The sequence below is a fragment of the Aptenodytes patagonicus genome, chromosome 4 (genome assembly GCF_965638725.1).
Source record: "Aptenodytes patagonicus chromosome 4, bAptPat1.pri.cur, whole genome shotgun sequence".
In the NCBI taxonomy this organism is placed as follows: domain Eukaryota; kingdom Metazoa; phylum Chordata; class Aves; order Sphenisciformes; family Spheniscidae; genus Aptenodytes; species Aptenodytes patagonicus.
The window spans coordinates 57757100-57774652 of record NC_134952.1 but is presented as its reverse complement, the minus strand read 5'-3'; the positions used below and the strand labels follow the sequence as shown (position 1 = coordinate 57774652).

Sequence of the window (17553 nt, the reverse complement as noted above, 5' to 3'; positions counted from 1 at the left end):
TTCCTCTCAGCAGGAGCCATGACAAACGCCCTTCCAGAACAGAACTTGAGAGCAGATTTTGGAAGAAAGCTGTATGGCATTGGCTAATTTGTTGTCCTAAAACTGGTCTCTGGCAGAGATTTGGCTCTGAACCCATTCAGGACCTGCAGAGACCATTTTGAGCTTTAGAGGGCACCTCTTTGTTGGTACTTTCTGCCACACAAGGAAGACTTATTTTGCTCCAGTTTACTGGAGCACTTCCTTGGAAGCTTTTCCAAGTTCTTCTACACCTTTTCCAGGAAAGAAGCATGTCAATGTATCTAAAGTTCCCCTCTAAGTAAGCGTTCATAGCTCTTTGTCAGTCTTTGTTGTTACCTGCTGTTTGCATACCTTGGGGCCTGGACAATTTTTCTGCCTTAGAGGCATGTCTTTCTTCAGTACTTTTACTTCTATTAGTCCCCTTTTGGTTTTGGAGATGTGTAACAGAGACCACTTCAGTGACCTGTAGCAGTGTCAGGTGCAGAGGAACAGGCCAGTGAGTTTCTTCTCAGTAAAGGACAGCTCGGTTTTGTAGGTTACAAGCCAGCCTTTACGTTGTCAGAATTGCAGTCTTCTTTCTTACCCTCTGAGGGGTAAGTTGAGTCACCCAGGAACTTGCGGTTTGAATGTTTAAGGACATGTTCCAGTCAAAGAATCGGGTTTACATAACTCTGCTTTCCAGTCAGATGTTACAAGATAGCGAAATGAAAGCCCCAATTTAGTTTAATTAGGGTAGAAAAACAAAACTTAAGTGAAAAATACAGAACCTTAAAATCACTTGGTTTTGTCCCTGCCAACGTTGAGGAAAGGCCATCTTACTGTAGGAAGTAAGAGCCAGTTAGTAAAGACCTGTAAATGTCTGTTTTGATTATTAGTGTGCATCATAGCCAAAATAGAGGTGTCTTTGGTCTAGGCCACTACAGCAAAGGAAACATGCTGCAGCATGAAGGGAACCACCACCCTGAGGACTAGTCAGGAGGAAGGTGGTGAGTCTGGTTGCTTTCCAGGACCTGTTCTTGGGGGTCTGCTTTTGGAAGTTGATCTTGAGATTTCTCTGAGTGCAAAGTGGTGCAGTATTGCTCTTTCTTTGAGTAGCTTTTTTACTTTGTGGCTGGCTGGGGACCTGGTTGACTCTGTCAAGGGAGATGGCTGTGGTAGAAGGGATGTTACCCTTGCGTATTAGAACCACTGGCCTGTGGATCCACCAGGCTTTATGGCGCAGTGGGGAGTTGGGTAAACCAGAACAGAAGCTCTATATAAGAATGAGCGTGGTCTGTCGAGCTGGTGGCCTGGTGGGGAAGATGCTGTTGTCAGATGCAGGAGCTGAACATTTCAATCCTTTTTCATGGTGGTGAAAAATCAAACCTTAAAGGCTGGCCTCTGATACCTCTTTGCAAACATTGTGATCACCAGGCTTTTGCCAGCACTGCAGCTTCTCTCTCTTCTCATGTTGTTGCAATTCTCCTTTGCCTGTTGTAAATAAGCTAGATTGTAATACTCTGGCATGCTGGCCCCGTGATTCTGTCTTACCAACTAGCATGTGATATACCAGGATTTAAGCTTCAGCTCACTTCCCCAACAACTGTAAAGGAGCGATGGTGTGAGCCAGCCCTCAGGTGGTTTCCTGTGAAAGAAAGAGTGGAAAGCTTGATCTCTTGTTAAGAGTCGTCCCGTGGTAGTGGTAGGAAGCTGTAGTTGGGTTGCCCAGCCTGATCACTGGTGAGGAGCCGAGGATAGCAGAGGAGCTTCCATGAAGAAGCAAGCCCAGTGTTTAGGACAGTGATGTGGTTTGTGTATCTAGCCATCTGCTACCCATCTGGAAGTGCTCTGGCCACAGATTTTGGTTTGTACTGTAGCCAAATGCAGAGTTTCTTGCCCGGGATGCTGAAGACAAGAAGATACTGAGGTGATTGCACATCTGAAAGAAGTGAGGCGTTAGTCATGCTCCCGTCTTTCTGGTAAACATCGTTGTATTAGCTAGCCCAGAGGGCATGATACTACTCTGCGCATTCACATGAGCGCGTGTGTGTGCTGACTCAACTGGAATGTTGGCAAGTGCTGCTGCAGGCCACAGGTTAACTGATGTTAAGTCAGTTGCAAGTGTTTTCCCTTGCAGTGTGTAATGAAGTCCACTGATCTGCTAGTGCTCTTCTGTAATGTGAAAATAGCAAGGGGTAAATGGATGGCTGAAAAATTTCTATAGCAGTTGCTTCTAAATGAGTCCACGGGGAAACCTCTACAGGCTTTGAATAATGTATATGCTACAGCCTAACTCTAAGCGGGGCATCAGACTGCTTCATAAGCCTGAATACAGAAAAGCAACTCCTAGGTAATTAACTTGTGCTGTCTTTTGCTTGTAGCTGTAGGCATCTTTTGAAGCCAGCAAAAGTTTGGACTGTGCCTTTGACAGTTACTCCAGAACTGCTCTATTGTAAGAGAAGATTGTGTGCTCCAGAAGAGCCGAAAGCTGTGGATGGTGGGTGAGTATCGACCATTGCACCCTGACCTAACAAATGGGCACCACCATTGCTGTCACTTAGTTGGAGGGAGCAGGGAGAGTTAATCTTTTTCCTTAAACACAGGAAAACAGCATTTCACTTGCCCAGAAAAGGGAGAAAAGATGCTTCATATGCCACCATGTGCAGGTAAGATTCTTATCCTTCCTGCAGTCCACAAAATCTCAGAATGCTGCCTAGAACTTCCCACTATCACGCTGATTTCCTAGTTTGTAAATACATCCCAAGATGACACCAGAAACTGTGGCAGACAATCTAAAATCAAAGGCAGTTTAACTTTCTGAATAATCCTTTTCACATCAAATGTAAAGAAGATCTGTAGTGTTCTCTTATCACAACTTACTTTTGCTGCATTCCACAAGTTTCTGGCATTTATTACTGCAGTACAGTAGCAAAATAATGTAGCAAGTTCCAATTACTGCAAGTGCAGATTAAGTTTAGAGTTATTTCAGATTTTGATCCTCACTGTAATTAATTAAAAATTTAATACTAAACTTGACTGAGGATGCCCAAAGGTTACAGCTCTCTACGTTCCGGGGGAAAAAAAAGCTTAATTAGGTAATCTTTCTTATTTTAATATTGACCCATTTGAACATTGCAAGTGTTTCCAGATAAATCTGTGCGGTCGCTGTCAAAGCGACAGAGCACTCAGAAGGACAAACCCATGAAATCAGCTTTTAAGGACGTTTGAGGTTGTTGGTTGATGCTTTTTGATCATACCTCCAGCCTCAGTACTTCAATTGCTAATGGAAATACGCACCAGGCTTCCTACAGCATGATGCAGTGCATTAGAAGAGCCCACTGTGGCACGGGCCTAGTCAGTACTTCTGTTCACCCAGCCACAGTGCAGAGATGCCCTGCTCTGAGTAAGAGCTTGACAGCTTGCTGGGGAAGTTTTCCTAAAACTTCTAATGGAAAAAAAATTAACTCCAGAAACTCCGTTCTTGCTGTTCACGCATGTATCTTAAAAAAAACCCCAACTTATTCCTGACTTTTGAGAACTTAGTAATACCCTTCTCAGTTTTGTTTCCTTAGAGGTAATATGGAACAGAATGGGGACAATGCTGTGCGCAGTGAGGTCTGCATGCTAACTTACTGTGCTGAAAGAAAACGTAGGACTGAGGTACACCATTACTACCCTCTTCTTAGCAGTTAAGTGAGAGAGGTTTCTCTCTGTAAGCCAGGTGTAGACAGGAGCTCTTGGGCAGCGAATTCCTGGGTTCCTGCAGGACTATTTTTTAGTTTATTCCATCAATCACACTTGTGAAATAGGAATGGCACTTCCTTTCTGGGCAAGAAGGTGTGAGGATAAATCTGTGTCCGAGGTGAGTAGATACCATGATGAGGCACATAAATTTATCTTGACAGTTACCTGTTAAGAAGAATACATCTGCTTTAAATGTTTCTGTTAAGACTTGTCTGCATCGCTTACGCTTTCTCTTGCTAAGCCTGGTTCTTCTGTGTACTGCCTTCATCCTCATACCTGCAAGGAGCCTGGCCTTCTCCCAGGTGCCATCAGTACAAGAATGAGCGTGCCCTGTACAGGATGACCACTTACTAATAAGAAAAAAGGTAAAGCAGAAAGAGTAAAGCTGTGTGTGTTAGCGTTTTCTTTTAATTGAGCTGCTTGAGGTAAACACTAGGCTCTCCAGTAGGGTTGCCCTGCCAAATGAGAACTACACAAGAAGACACAAACGTCTCCTACGAGATGTTGTGCCACTTTCTGTAGTGTGTCCTACACTAGCTGGTGTGTTCTACCTCCTACTCTGGCCTAGTTCTGACGAACTGTGTGGCATGCCTGCAACACACATACTTAAGATACTAAGGGTTAATGCAGATGGGAAAAGTTGTCCTATTATGTGACTCAACTGTAAAAATTTAATGTTCCTGTTTGAATTAGAAAAATATTAAAAGTACTCTATTTCTAAAGAAAGTGAGGGGGGAGGACCAAAGCCTCTTTTGTTAAATAGACTGAAACTGAGATGCTGCAAGGACAGATGCTGCCAGACTGCCATTTAAAGCACTTGAATACACAGGGCCTAGGGGAGTTGTCCTGCTGTATAGCTATTATGCAGCATTTGGTCATGAAGTGCTTAAGGAAATACAGACCCAGGTGCCTTCTGGTGGTTTAAAAGCAGAGCTGGTCAGAAATAAGGCTAAAAGGTGTGAATCAACAGCCACAATGCCCTGGTGACCTGCAGGACTGTAGAAACCTCAATAAAAAAGTCTCCGCCAGCCCCCTGAACTGTGCTGGATATTCTGTGGCAGCAGAAGGTGTGTTTGACTCAGACAGCAGCTCTGCTAGGGCTCAAAAAGCTCCTCCACCCCCAGAATATGAGAACCTTTGCCTGTTTCTGTTACAGCTGGAATGCAAAGAGAACACTGGACAAGTACATTAACTGAACAAAAATCCATACACCTTTGACACTGCATATGTAGGTTATACATACAATAACTGAAAGAAAGAATGGCATTTTTACTATTATGCATCTTGTTTCTCTGGAAGTAATTAACCTACTCAGTAATTCAGCTGGATATAAAATTATTTCACAAGTTTTTTTTCTTTACTCAGGGTTTAATTCATTACAGCAAATACTGCTCTAAACGTAACAATTCTCAAGGCTTATCTTGATTCATTTCCTCAGGAGTGACACCCAGGTTACTGAAGACTGAGCTGAACCAAGAACAACACTGTCAATCTCCATCTTTGTGCAAAGAAAACTGGCTACAAGTGGGTGACAATGGTATGATGCTGCTCATTGCGTTTTCATCATGAAACCCGTATCTGTATTCTTAGTAGGGCCAATATCTGTAACGGTTACACTCACCATCTCAGAATTAACATGCAACAAGAAGAAATACTGCTCAGAACACATTTATTAGAGGAGTTTCTAGATAGCCCAAAGAACAACTGTCTCATCAGAGTTTTGCTGAAACACTAAATAGTTGGTTTCAGTGTAAATGATTCTCTGCTGCCATAATTATGAGAAGAGAACTAAAAGAGACCATGAGTCAGAGGCTTTAGTTCCAAAGCACAGACAAAGCACAGCTGCTCAGCAGTAGCTGATGCTCCTGGTCTCCCACCATAAAAGATACTTAAGCTTTAAGATGGGTGGCTTGCAACCCTTGTTTATTTTAGTATTTGGACATCAGCATAGTTTTGTATGGATGCCTAAAACTGAAGTGATAAATCTTCAATAATTCTACTTGAAAGATATGTAAAAATTACAGCAAGGGTAGACAAGAGACTTCATTTTGGGTTTTTATTATAAAAGTAAAATAAAAATAAGCATTTAAAAAGCACACTTTTTTTTTAAAGGAACAGATATTAAAAAAACTATTTACAAATAGGAAAATGCCAAACTTGAAAAATTTTTTGAATAAGAGGCACTAAAGTTAAACTTTAAATACATTATTTGAAATATACAAGATTCTTTTTTTACGATTCTCTCTTCTCTCCGAGTTGTCATTGTTGTGATTAAAGTCATTATTTTTCTTTGCCAGCTATTTTATGAGCTTTTTTCATGCAACTGTGCTGCAAAAATTATGAAGAGAGCAGCTAGAAACTCTATCCTTTGATTGCTCTGTATGCCTTACTTCTTTTTATTAAGTGAGTCGGTATTACGCATTAACAAGGAGTGACTTTCATCTATAAAAGAAAATTCTCGCAAACCAGAAAATGCTCAGTCAGTCATTCACAGTGTCCAGTCCTGTGTATTAATGCGGCAGCAGAGCCCTGGTTATTGTATATGGCTTGTAAATGAATAAAATTAAATGTACTTGAGGAAGGAAGCAACAGCTAGGAGTCACACGCTGAAGTTGCCGTTGGTTCAGGTTCGTGTGTGGTTCCTCCAGTGCCCTTTCGGTTGTGAATTCACTTCCCTCTGGCCAGGATGACACCGATGTAATTTTACATGTCACATTTGTTCCTGTAACTGCATATTGCTAATCGAATATTACTAGTTGGCTATATAATTGCTTTGCACCGAACTTTCATGTCCATAGCCCAGGGTCATTTTGCTAAGTGTTACTGATGACTTGCTGTTCACAGAGTCTGAATAAGTAAAGCTCAGTTTGCGGAAGGAGGTCTCCACACCACTGTCACACATGCTTTCGTTGTCTTGAAATTTGCTATTATAAAGCTCGCCTGAGGGAGAGAGAAAAGGGAAATATATTATCGTTTGTGTTGATTCAGTAATGGTGCTTTCAGAAAAGCCTCAGGAATGCAAACCGATAGGTTAAAGCTCTTCTATAGGGCATGCCTCATGTAACGTTATATTGGCCCTGCTCGAGGTCCCCTGTAACCGAAACCATCCCTGATTTCTCTGCCTACAGAACACTGGGCCATTTCGGAGTGCCACACATTGTGGAAGGAGAAATTTAGTACCAAAGTCTTACTGAGAAGTTAGTTTATGAACCCAAAACATTTTTTGTTTATCCAGATATTGGGGGGGGGGGGGAGAAGTCAAAAGGTAATGGCACTTGTACAGGCCTGGGAGATCATTCCCTAGCTTATCTTTTGAAACTTATCCCCAGTACATCCAAGGAGTTACCATCAGTAAGTGGCAGATGTCTGGGTTCAGAAAAGGGAGCCAGTATAATCAATACTGTAATGCAGGGCTACCGATTCAAATGGTCCACTGTTCCCCTCTCTTCTAGGCCTAGCAAATGTCTACGACGAGAAAGTCCTGCTGCAGTAAAATATTTCTGAAACAGGTAAGCATCTCGGGCATTGTGTGTAAGAGACTATGCCATCTATCAGCAGTCCAAGGGGGGGGGGGGTGGTGGGGTGGGGAGGAGAATTGGAAAAGTGTTTTAAATAAAACTCTTGATGTTTTCCTGTCAATTTTACCTGTCTCTCCATTTGCAAAGGTGGGTGGTGACGATGATAGAAGAGCTTTTGCTGTATTGTCCTCCTGGTGAGACAGGCTTTGTGAGATGGATAGTGCTTTCTGAATGATTTCAATGGCTTCGGTGTGATCCATCTGTCTCAAAGCAGCGATCAACTCTTGAACTGTACCACCAGAAACCTGAGAGAGAAGATACCAGATGCTCACCATCATCCAGGCTAACTAGAACCAAAGGGCTGCACCGTCTCACCGTGCAGGAGGACAACGTTCTCTACATGTCTGTGTGTTCTTTAGAAGTTGTTACAGCCACATTACCTCATAGTTATCTAGCAGAGTTTTCGATGGGGAAGGGCTCAACTTGAAGGCATTATTAAGTATGCCAAGACCCAGTTTTTGTGCTAGAGTGGACCAGTTTTTGTTTGGATCGGGTGCTTCCAATAGTTTGTAAAGCTGCATTTTGGAACTTTCATTCAGCTCTCTCAAACGTCCTGGGGAACAGAGAAGTCTGTTAGTTTATTATTTCTATAAATCGTGCGCCAGTTCATTTCTAAGCAGAAACAAAGCCAAATTAAAGAGTATTTTAGTGTCCATCAATCCCAGTGTTTACTCATGTATTGCTGTAATATTGAAAGTGTACTCCTTTGTGTCCTTGTGACCCACCTCTTAACAGAATCATGCTCATTCTGAGAATGAGTGAGTGGGTGGGAGGGTACCTCTTCTCCCTCCCCGTTTCAGTTACAAGCTATTGCAGGGCAATGTCTTCTGCAAGTACACTTTCAGTACTCAATTACTAGGGGGGTAGTGTCAGGTCTTCTTTATAGATGTTACCTTGTGTCAGTAAGTCCTCCGAAACCACTGCTGACTCATAGGGTTTGCCATTTAATATGTCATACACCTAAGAGAATACATTAAAGTCAATATTTAACAGAAACCTGGTTAGCATCCATTATCTTGACGAGTCTCAGTAGCATTCTATAAAGCCCTAATTCCATCTGTAAATGGGCAATTTTTTCTATCCCAGGATCAGTATGACTAAAGATACTGTAGAAGACCTGTGCAAAGCTTGAGGGAGAAACCTTGAGAAGTTAATCTCCCTTGCCCTTTAGCTATGTCGTCTGGCAACTGTTTTCAAGATACGGAAGAAGTAGTCTTTGCAGTAAGTAAGTGGCAGTAGCAGTGGCTAAGTGAGGAGTTACTGCCTGTCTGCAACTAGGAATTTAAAACAAAGCCCGGGTTAGGTTTTCACCTAAGGCTAGTACCACTCCCCAGCTCCACGTGATTAGAGATGCTGACTGCTTGTACCTTACGCTCGCACCAAACCAACTGCACGTACTCAGCTACTAAAGCACGGACCCTGCGGCCTAATCGCTGTTTGGGTAGGACACGAAAGTGTATTTTCATACAATCATAAAGGTTGGAAAAGACCTCTAAGATCATCGAGTCCAACCGTCGACCCAACACCACCATGTCCACTAAACCATGTCCCTAAGTGCCTCATCTACACATCTTTTAAATACTTCCAGGGATGGGGACTCAACCACTTCCCTGGGCAGCCTGTTCCAGTGTTCAACCACTCTTTCAGTGGTTAATCACTCTTTTCCTTACACACAAAGTAAGTCAGCAATTCTGAAGAACACGTGGCAAAGAAACCCACTAGAGAGTGTCTCGCTCTGAAGGCCCATATTCAAACACAAGCTGCCCAACCAGCTAAATGCTCTTCTGTATTGAGAACTGTAGTGCAGCTATTTCAAGAAGTGTCTGGTCATTCCTGTTCGGTAGCAGTAGTCTGTTAAGCTATTTCATTGGGGTTTTTTGTGGCTGAATTAGTTTCATTTTTGATGGCAAATTAGTAGCTTGTCACCACTGAAATAACTGTGGATGCAGTGAAAGGAGTTGGCTGAGAGAGCTGAACTATCATTTATTATTAAAAAACCAGGCCACATACCTCAGAGTTGGCCGCCATATCCAGTGGTGTCGTTCCAGGCACAATTCCTTCATCGTCATCTTCATCATCTTTCACATCATCTAGATCAAACAATGGCTCAAAGTTCTCAACGTGAGGATTTGCACCTGGCAAACAAGCATGCAAAAAAATTCCTAAGAAAAGGCTTCAAGTTGCTTTTCAACAATATTTAAAATATGTATACTAAGTTCTGAAAGGCAAAGGTGCTACTTAGCTACTCGAGCTAAATTACATTTTACGTTAAGTCAGCAAATAAACTTTATCAACTAAAGTTAAATGCTGTCACATCCCTGTATAATGCTACTCTCCACTATAAAGAGGGGAAAAAGTGACAAGCAGAGTGTTAGGGCCCAAAGAAAGGGCTATGATTATACAAACTGACTTCCAGTCCCATTCTTGGCTCACACAGAGCGTAGCACGTGTGTGATTAAGCAATGGTGCGGTACTGCTTTTTATAGTGTCAGAGAAAGTGTGGGTATTATTAAAAGACCAAGCACGCAGCCAGAGCAACGGGAGGCTTGGATTTCTGTTTCAAAGGAGAAAAATCAGGTATTAAGGGTCTAAATACAATTGAAGAAATGTTCCAATAAATATTCAAAACTAACTCTTCCACAGTGATATGAAATAGGAGACACTAAGAAGCTCACGTTTCAGTGACCTATTTTTTGTTTTTGAAGCAGTCCAACACTTATCCCAGCTATGTAATGAGGTCTCCTCTCTGCTTCTTCAGCTATAAAAAACTACAAAAGAAACACTCAAAAAACTTCCAAGAGCGCACAAGAGATTTTTTTCCTTAACTAACATAATTTGCTTTTTTTAGCCGTTAGATGGTGCTACAGAGTAGCACAGCACCTGAAAGCAGGCCTTTCCCGAGGAAAAACAAACCTTCATGCTTTTAACATCCGATTTCTTCTGCTCATTAAACGAGTTCACTGGCACATTCTGTTCTGCTTGCAGCCTTCTAACCTGAATTGCCACTGTGAAAGAAAACTCTCCAGCAAATATCTATTTTCATACCTGCTGCTTTGAGAACTGCTGCCAATTTTGTAGAGCCCCTTCCAGCTGCTATGTGAAGAGGAGTTGTCCCATCATAGGTAGTGCTGTCCACATCTGCATCACCCTAAGTTTTTATTGAACGACAAAAAGTAAAGTGCTACTTGTTTATACAATACAGCTGCAGAGGCTCATGTCTGCATAAACAGTGCTACTGTGCAAATAAGCACCGTTCCACTCCCGTTTGCATAAAAACTCTAATCGTCGTCTGAAAAGAAGGAATTGGAAAGTAACTGCCTGTAGGAACAGAGGATGGTTGTGTGCTCCAGTGTTACAGCAGTAGGTCAGGCAGATAAAAGCCACTTTGCATTCCACGTAATAGTTCTGCCATCTGATCAGCCGTGGCCTTTGGAGTCTGAACTGGTGTGCGCGGAAGTCTGCCTTCCTGCTGCTCTTCAGGAGAGCAGGTAGGCTGGTGGCGCGCCCATACACAGATACTGAGGAGGGCTACCGCGGCCAGCTGTGGGTGTGTGGAATTGTGCATGCTAGGATCAAGGAGTTAAAGAGATGAGACAAATATTTATAGATATACACAACTATCTCTCTATGCACATCTGTATACACATTCCACTTGACAAAGATGAAGCGATTAATTTGTTCACGAGTAGTTTCATTGGCTGCTGGGATTACTCAGTGCAAATTAAACACGGCATATGCAGTCAGGTCAGGGTCACAAACTGTAAATTCCTCAACTTGGGCAAAAGGTTCACCAGCACTGCTGACCAAGTAATAATGGATAACATTAGCAATAATTTTGCCATTATACCGATTTAAGTAATCAAGTCAATAAACAGAAAAAACCCCTTCCTTCTGTTCCTCTGAAGCACTTAAGGATTTTCAAGAGTTTTTAAGTGTGTCAGTGAAAAGTCCTGGGAGAAAGAAATTCTGCCCTTACCTCAAGCAAAAGGCAGCCTGCCAAAGGGATGTTCTCGTGTTCAACAGCTAAATGCAATGCAGTTCGTCCAGATTTTTGCTCCTGAGCATTGACATTAACTCCAGCAGAAATCAGCTGTTTGAGGCAGGACATACTATTTGCCATCACCACCATGTGAACTGCACTGAGACCTACACAAAACAAACCCCATCCATCATGTGCATTAATATTTGAAAAATATGGCAATGTCAGAGTAATGAGTTTTGAAGTGGCCGCCATCTGTGAGAACTGTAAAGTGAGCGAGAGTTACTGTAGTTACCTGAGCACAAGTGACTTATTTTGCCTGCTTATACACTAAAAGATAGTGTTACTAAAAATGTTCTTTGTGCATAAATTGGAACTAGTTGTGTTACCGATGGCAAGTCAAAGCCATGCGTGGGGGGGCGGGGGGGGAAATCAGCAAATTACAAGGTGGAAAAGAAGGCAGGAACTAAAGAGCTCACCTAAAGCATCTCTGCCTCAAAGGAGAGTAGCCTTAACAAGAAAATCTGCATCTTGGTACTAAACAAATAGGTACCCTGCACTGGCCCCATCTGCTACTGAGCATCTCTTCTAGAAACATTCTGGGGAATAACTGGTATTTTTAGTATCATCCTCCTGTAAGGTCACGCTGCCCTATCGCCTCAAGATTACCTGCACCAGCTCAAAAAGAGAATAATAAAGCCTTGTATTTAAAAAACAAGCAAGCAAAGAAACAACAACCCCAAACCAACCAAACAAAAAAACCTCTCTTGAGGAACTTAACACAGTTTTTTGATTCCCATGACGACATTTTTAGGTCAGACATTTTACAATCTACTAGAGCAGGAGTACTAAATTCAAATGACCTGCGCCACTGAAAAATGGGAGAATTGTGTCTTTGCGGTTATTTTTATAGGCTCTAGTTCTGTATGGGGATAAAGTACCAGATATGAAACTTGACACTGGTCAAGAAATTATTTTTGAGGGGATTTCATTCACTGGAGGAGGAAATATTTTCTGCTGGGGGGATTTTTTTTTTTTTTTTTTTTTTAAAACTGGTTGCATAAGGTATCTCAGGAGGAACACAGCGCTTGAAGTTTTGTGAGATTAAAAAGAATATACAGTAACAAAAATTCAAATCCATACTGTGTCACGTGGCCGTTACCAATCTTTATGTTCTGTATAACCAGAAAACCTACACATCTATGTTCTCTCATCTGTGACTGCAGGCATGTAAAAGCCAAGGAGAGCATGCGCAAAATGGGGAAAGATGCTATTTCCAAGGTCTGTAGCTACCTGTGTAAACCCACTGCGTTGGCAGGAATTGAGGTGTGCTTGTCCAGTACATAAGTGTAAAATACAGCCATTATATCTTTCCATACCTTCACCGTTGGAAAGGTCGACCATCGGCGATACCTTCTTATGCTTGAGGAGCAGACTTAAAATCTTGTCGTCTCCTTCAGTAGCAGCTAAATGTAAGACAGAATTACCATGGCGATCCAGAAGGCTGACATCTGCTCCAGCCTTCAGCAAGTCTTCTACCACCTCTGCCTGCTTTGTGATTACTGCCAGGTGCAAGGGGGTCTGGAAGTGACAGAAGCAAGCCATGAGAAGATAAGCAACAGCTACATCATTTCTACAGAAATCTCTTAAACCCATAAAAGCTCCTAGTGTGAGAAGACGTTACTCCACTTCAAAGCTAACAGAAATTAAAAGCTTGCATATGTGTACTTTTTTTTTTACTGCATACTACAAACAGGGTTTCTACTTACTGGAAATAAAAGCTGCCTTGCCAGTGTCAGCAGTCGGACTTTGGAAGGAACAAAGACGTTGCCTACTCCTACAAGCCAGGGCACTGACCTGGCTATTTGAGTGTTGCGGTGCAAGGGACTCGGGAAATGAGATAATCCCTGTGCCCCCCAGACACTGTAACCCTGCTTCCAGCTGCCCCGTAGCCAAGTTCATGCCACAGAGGGAGCGCCCGCACGTTCCAGGGCCTGCTCAAATCTGCCTTTGGCACTGAACCACGCTCCAATTTTGCTCCTGAATAGGGTTTGCAGCCATGGGGCTTAGGATTTCCTTATCCCCCAAAATGACCCTGCGCAGGAAAGAAGAAAATCTTGCTGTTCTGTGCGTTTGTCAAAGTGCAGAACAACTGTGCGTTTACGCAGCGTGTGTCTAGCTAGCCGATTCTGTTTGCATGTTCTCCATTTTTGTGCAGACACCTGCAGCACCGAGAGGCTCTCAGGCCAAGAGGTTTCCAGTATGTCCAAAGGTCAATTGTATACTGCATTCTTGACAGTCTTGCCAGCGAACAGCATCATGTAGAACATACTCAGAAACGTATGTATTTAAACAGGCATTCCAGTAAGGTTGGGAAATCATATTTCCAACACTAAAATAATCTAAAAATTGCACAAGATTCCACCTCCATATCATTATCCTTATATTAACAGAGGACTATAAAAAAAGAGACTAATTCCAGCTCTGTACAATAAGCTTGTGTTTGTCAATACATTTATCAACGTATTTGCAATTAATTATTGAATCTATAGGGTACGTGTACGATTCAGCTTTCAGAATACCTATACAGAAGGAAAATTCTAGCCCAAGCCTACATTCCCTCCCACCACTGGCTTAAGGTTTCAGGAGAAGGTCGGAATAGCTGTAGAGGTCCTGGGTAGTTAGAGATTTATTTCTTGTACGGAGCACAGCTTTGCTTCTTGTTAAACAGAGGGCACAGAATTCAATTCAGAATCTTCTGCTTGCTTTCATCAGCCTCCACATTTCAGACTTGCTTTATATGAGCATAAAAATGAAATGCGAAAAAGAACAAAAAAGTCAAAATAATAGACCCTCTGGGACTATCTGTGTAGAATAAAGTCCTGCCTTTACTGTTCACAGCAAAAGGAATGACACAAATGTCAGAGTGCTGCCGTGTGACGTCCAGCTGGTTACCTTTGGGACAACCAAACGGTGGGCACAGTTGAAAAGAGATTCTTTTCCAGGCAGGTTTCCACAGCTCTTTTTAAAGCCCGTCTGAGTTGTAATACAAAAACCTCAGACTCTGTCACGGATGAAACTGAGGAGACGGAATTGTGCCTGGCAGTTAAGGATTCTTTTCCTACTAAGTAAGAGACATGGGGATGGTTTTGGGGGTTTTTTTGTTTTGCTATAACGTGAATCTAGAAATGAAAGGGAAATTTCGGTGTTCACGTCATGGGCACAAATACCATCTGGGCTATAGGACGGGCATAGTTTGTTACAGCTTCCGCATGCCTACAGATAACTGGTGACGCAGCAACTGACTCACGATCCTGAGTTATCCTAGGTTAGAAAGGTCAAAAGAGCCCAGAGTTGGCACGCTGTAATCCATACCACTGGTTTAATAACGGAGAAGCCAGATAATGAAGACATGAACTGAAGTATTTCATAGTTTTGGCCTGGTCTACGATTAACCCATGGAGACGTTCTGTTAACGTCAAGGGGAGTTATGAACTAAAACAGTAAAAACATGCTCTTGCTCCTCCACCATCTCACAATGTGTCATTGTGTTTCTAACTTGTTTGCATTACAGTCCGATCTGGGCTCATTCCAACGAACAGAAGAAAAATAAGACAGACGGTAAGTTGTGCAATTTCTTTTTTGCTGGCTGAACAATCAACAACACTTATACCACCGCAAGAGTGTACCTGATAAAGGTCATTTCTCATGTTAATGATGTCATTATAATTCAAATCAGGTATCACTTCCAAGAGGTTTTTCACCAGCTCAGTATGAAGGTGGATGATCGCTAAATGAAGGACACTGAAACAAACAAAAACCAGATTAACAAATTCACATTATTTTCAAACGTATTATAAAAATTTTAAGGTTTTGCTGTGGATCTGATTGAATTCTAACTGATATAAACACTTGACTATTAGAGGTCATGATTTCAGCACTAAATACCAGCACCTAAAATGAATCCCAACGTTAAAAAAAGCTAGTCAGAAGATAACTGTGTTTAACCCTTCAATCATAAAAACAGACTCGGGATGGCTTTTGCTGGTCCTGAGCATAACTTAACTAATAGTCTAATAAATACAAACTTTGTATCACGAGAGAGTTGTTTCAGAATTTGTTCGAAATCCCCAGATTCTTCGCTGTTTTGGTTTTTTCATGTTTTGAATTATGCAGCACATGAACACCTCTTACTGTCAAAACCTTCCTCCAGAGTTTCCACAGGCCTCTCCGCCACCAAAGCAGATTTTCCCTTGGGGGTTTCCCCAGATCTGTGGGTTTTTCTTTTCTTCGTTTTCAAACAGAAAAATGACTGAGGACTCAGGCCTGGTGACTAACAGCCATAGGATCTGCAGCAGTGGCCAGAGACGTCATGCCAAAGGAAAAACCTGGTTTGGGGCTCTGCAGAGCAAGACACTTCACCACTTCTACCGGGTTAATGCAACGGCCTTTCCCGTGCCCTTCTCCAGAGCCAGGCCCTTCGGCACCAGCCAGAGCAGCCGCACTTGCAAAAAGACACCAGGAAAAAAACAGGTTGTGAATCCCATCACCCCTCTCCAACAGAACTCGATTTGTCTTGTTCCCTTGTGACTTCATTTCAAAGTCACGCCCTTTGTTTTGAAACATATCTTGCCAAGCTCTCCCTTAACAGATGCTGGCCAACTTCTGGGCTCATCTTTTTAGCATATTGCTGCTGACACACAATATCAATGTAGGACATGTGGTGTGTTTGTTATGCTGCTCCAGAAATACCTGAATATACTCAGATCTACGCTTTCATCAGAAAAATAAAAAGAAGTTCCTTGCCATTCAGGGCACAGAGTCATCTTGAAATTGAGACTGAGAGCACTCAAAGCCAGAAGTTATTTTAAAAAGGGAAAAAATTATCATTTCTAAACCAAACTCATCCTTGAAGGGCCTGTTTTATTGGTTCTGGACACTGCTGTAGGCAGTACCATGGCGCCTTCCCTCCTTCAACTCTCCTGTGCTGTTCAAACAGTCCCACCACTACCGTAAAAGAGATGTTCCCCTGCTCTCTGGTAGATGCTGCTTCTTATGCTCTATCATGCTGACATTGTATTTCCAAATCTTACTTCAGAAACGTATTTGCTCTTCTACTGCCTTTAGTTCTCTTTCCTGTAGCAAGTATTTTACTTTTACCCTGCCACTACATGTGATGCTGTAAAGACATGCTGACTAGACCACCAAAGGGCAGGCAATTCCATTTCTTAAACAGTCCTACATCAAAAAAAGCACTTCAGCACCGCGTGGAGGCAGAGTGCTGTAATACCATCAGGCCTCTGGAGAGCGGCGGTACTGGTATAAATGCAGTAACAGCCGGTGTTACCGACTGCCCACTGTAAATATACACTAATCACAGATTAACATATTTTGTCTCAAAGCCGCAAAATACAACACAGGTCCCCCTAAAGGTATTTTCATTCCCTACATACTACTGTGATGAAAGAAAGGTGAGCAAAATTGTTGACAGCAACATTTCCTTAAAGGCTTAAGCAAAAATGGTACCATTTTTGCCATATAATTTTAATGATTAAAGTGAAAATTAGAGAAATCGATTTATGAATTTTGACTTTTTTTTTTTTAAACAGCTCCTGCGAGAGAGCTGGAAGACAGTCACCAAAACTTTGTTTTGTTAAAAAGCTGCAGAGTAATTTAGATGTATTACATGCTCACAGTCTAGGAGAAAGGCAACGTGAGCTTGAGCTTCACATACTTGCAGGTACTTCTTGATCCAGGAAGAAAACAACTATTTACCATCATTCTGAAAAGTATTTTGACTTTGTTGAAATGTCCTGCAAGTCCAAATCTGAGGGGTACCTTATTGATATTTAAATGCAGGTCCTACTTGCTCAATACTCCTCTACCCCCTGCTTCCCCTCCCCCCCCCTTAAAACACAGAAGCTGTATTGTCCAAAGCGCTAGCAGATTTTGTTGCTAGCTACTGCCTCGTTCATATTCCTGCTTTCCTCAAAGCAGACATTAGGTTGCCAATTGGAAAGCAAAACAAGTAAAGTAGCTATCTCTGATTTTGCAGTCCTTTATCAGTAATCTGAGACCTATTTTCACTGAAAGTGGAGCGAAAATAGTAGCCTCTCACAGAGTAATCAAACAGTGGGATAGCATGTCTCAGTCACTTGTAATTTTCTACCTAGCTGGACACCTTAAAGCTTATATGGCTTCTACGGTACAAAATATTGCAATTTAAGGAAACATAAGTGATTGCACAGGGCCTGC

The 17553-nt window shown here is 42.2% G+C and overlaps 2 protein-coding genes across 11 annotated transcripts in view; one reads left to right on the top strand and one right to left on the bottom strand.

Moving 5' to 3' along the window:
* MANBA (mannosidase beta) overlaps window positions 1–7978 on the top strand; it is a 71869-nt gene extending 63891 nt beyond the window's left edge. For 6 of the 8 annotated variants that reach the window (XM_076336827.1, XM_076336826.1, XM_076336824.1 and 3 more), the window contains 4 exons: window positions 2379–2498; window positions 5180–5278; window positions 7194–7250; window positions 7407–7978. The gene's annotated coding sequence lies outside the window, so the exon portion shown is untranslated. Of the gene's footprint in view, window positions 1–2378; window positions 2499–2600; window positions 2664–3982; window positions 4107–5179; window positions 5279–7193; window positions 7251–7406 lie in introns of all 8 variants that reach the window. The other 2 variants (XM_076336823.1, XM_076336821.1) reach the window with 2 other exon arrangements.
* Window positions 5784–17553, bottom strand: part of NFKB1 (nuclear factor kappa B subunit 1) — a 60247-nt gene continuing 48477 nt past the window's right edge. For all 3 annotated transcript variants that reach the window (XM_076336817.1, XM_076336819.1, XM_076336818.1), the window contains exons 16-24: window positions 14988–15102; window positions 12678–12879; window positions 11296–11465; window positions 10365–10467; window positions 9330–9454; window positions 8213–8279; window positions 7700–7872; window positions 7387–7564; window positions 5784–6681 (exon numbers count right to left, since the gene is read on the bottom strand). In XM_076336817.1, the coding sequence (XP_076192932.1) occupies window positions 6494–6681; window positions 7387–7564; window positions 7700–7872; window positions 8213–8279; window positions 9330–9454; window positions 10365–10467; window positions 11296–11465; window positions 12678–12879; window positions 14988–15102 (1321 nt within the window). In that variant the 3' untranslated portion in view covers window positions 5784–6493. The remainder of the gene's footprint in view (window positions 6682–7386; window positions 7565–7699; window positions 7873–8212; window positions 8280–9329; window positions 9455–10364; window positions 10468–11295; window positions 11466–12677; window positions 12880–14987; window positions 15103–17553) is intronic.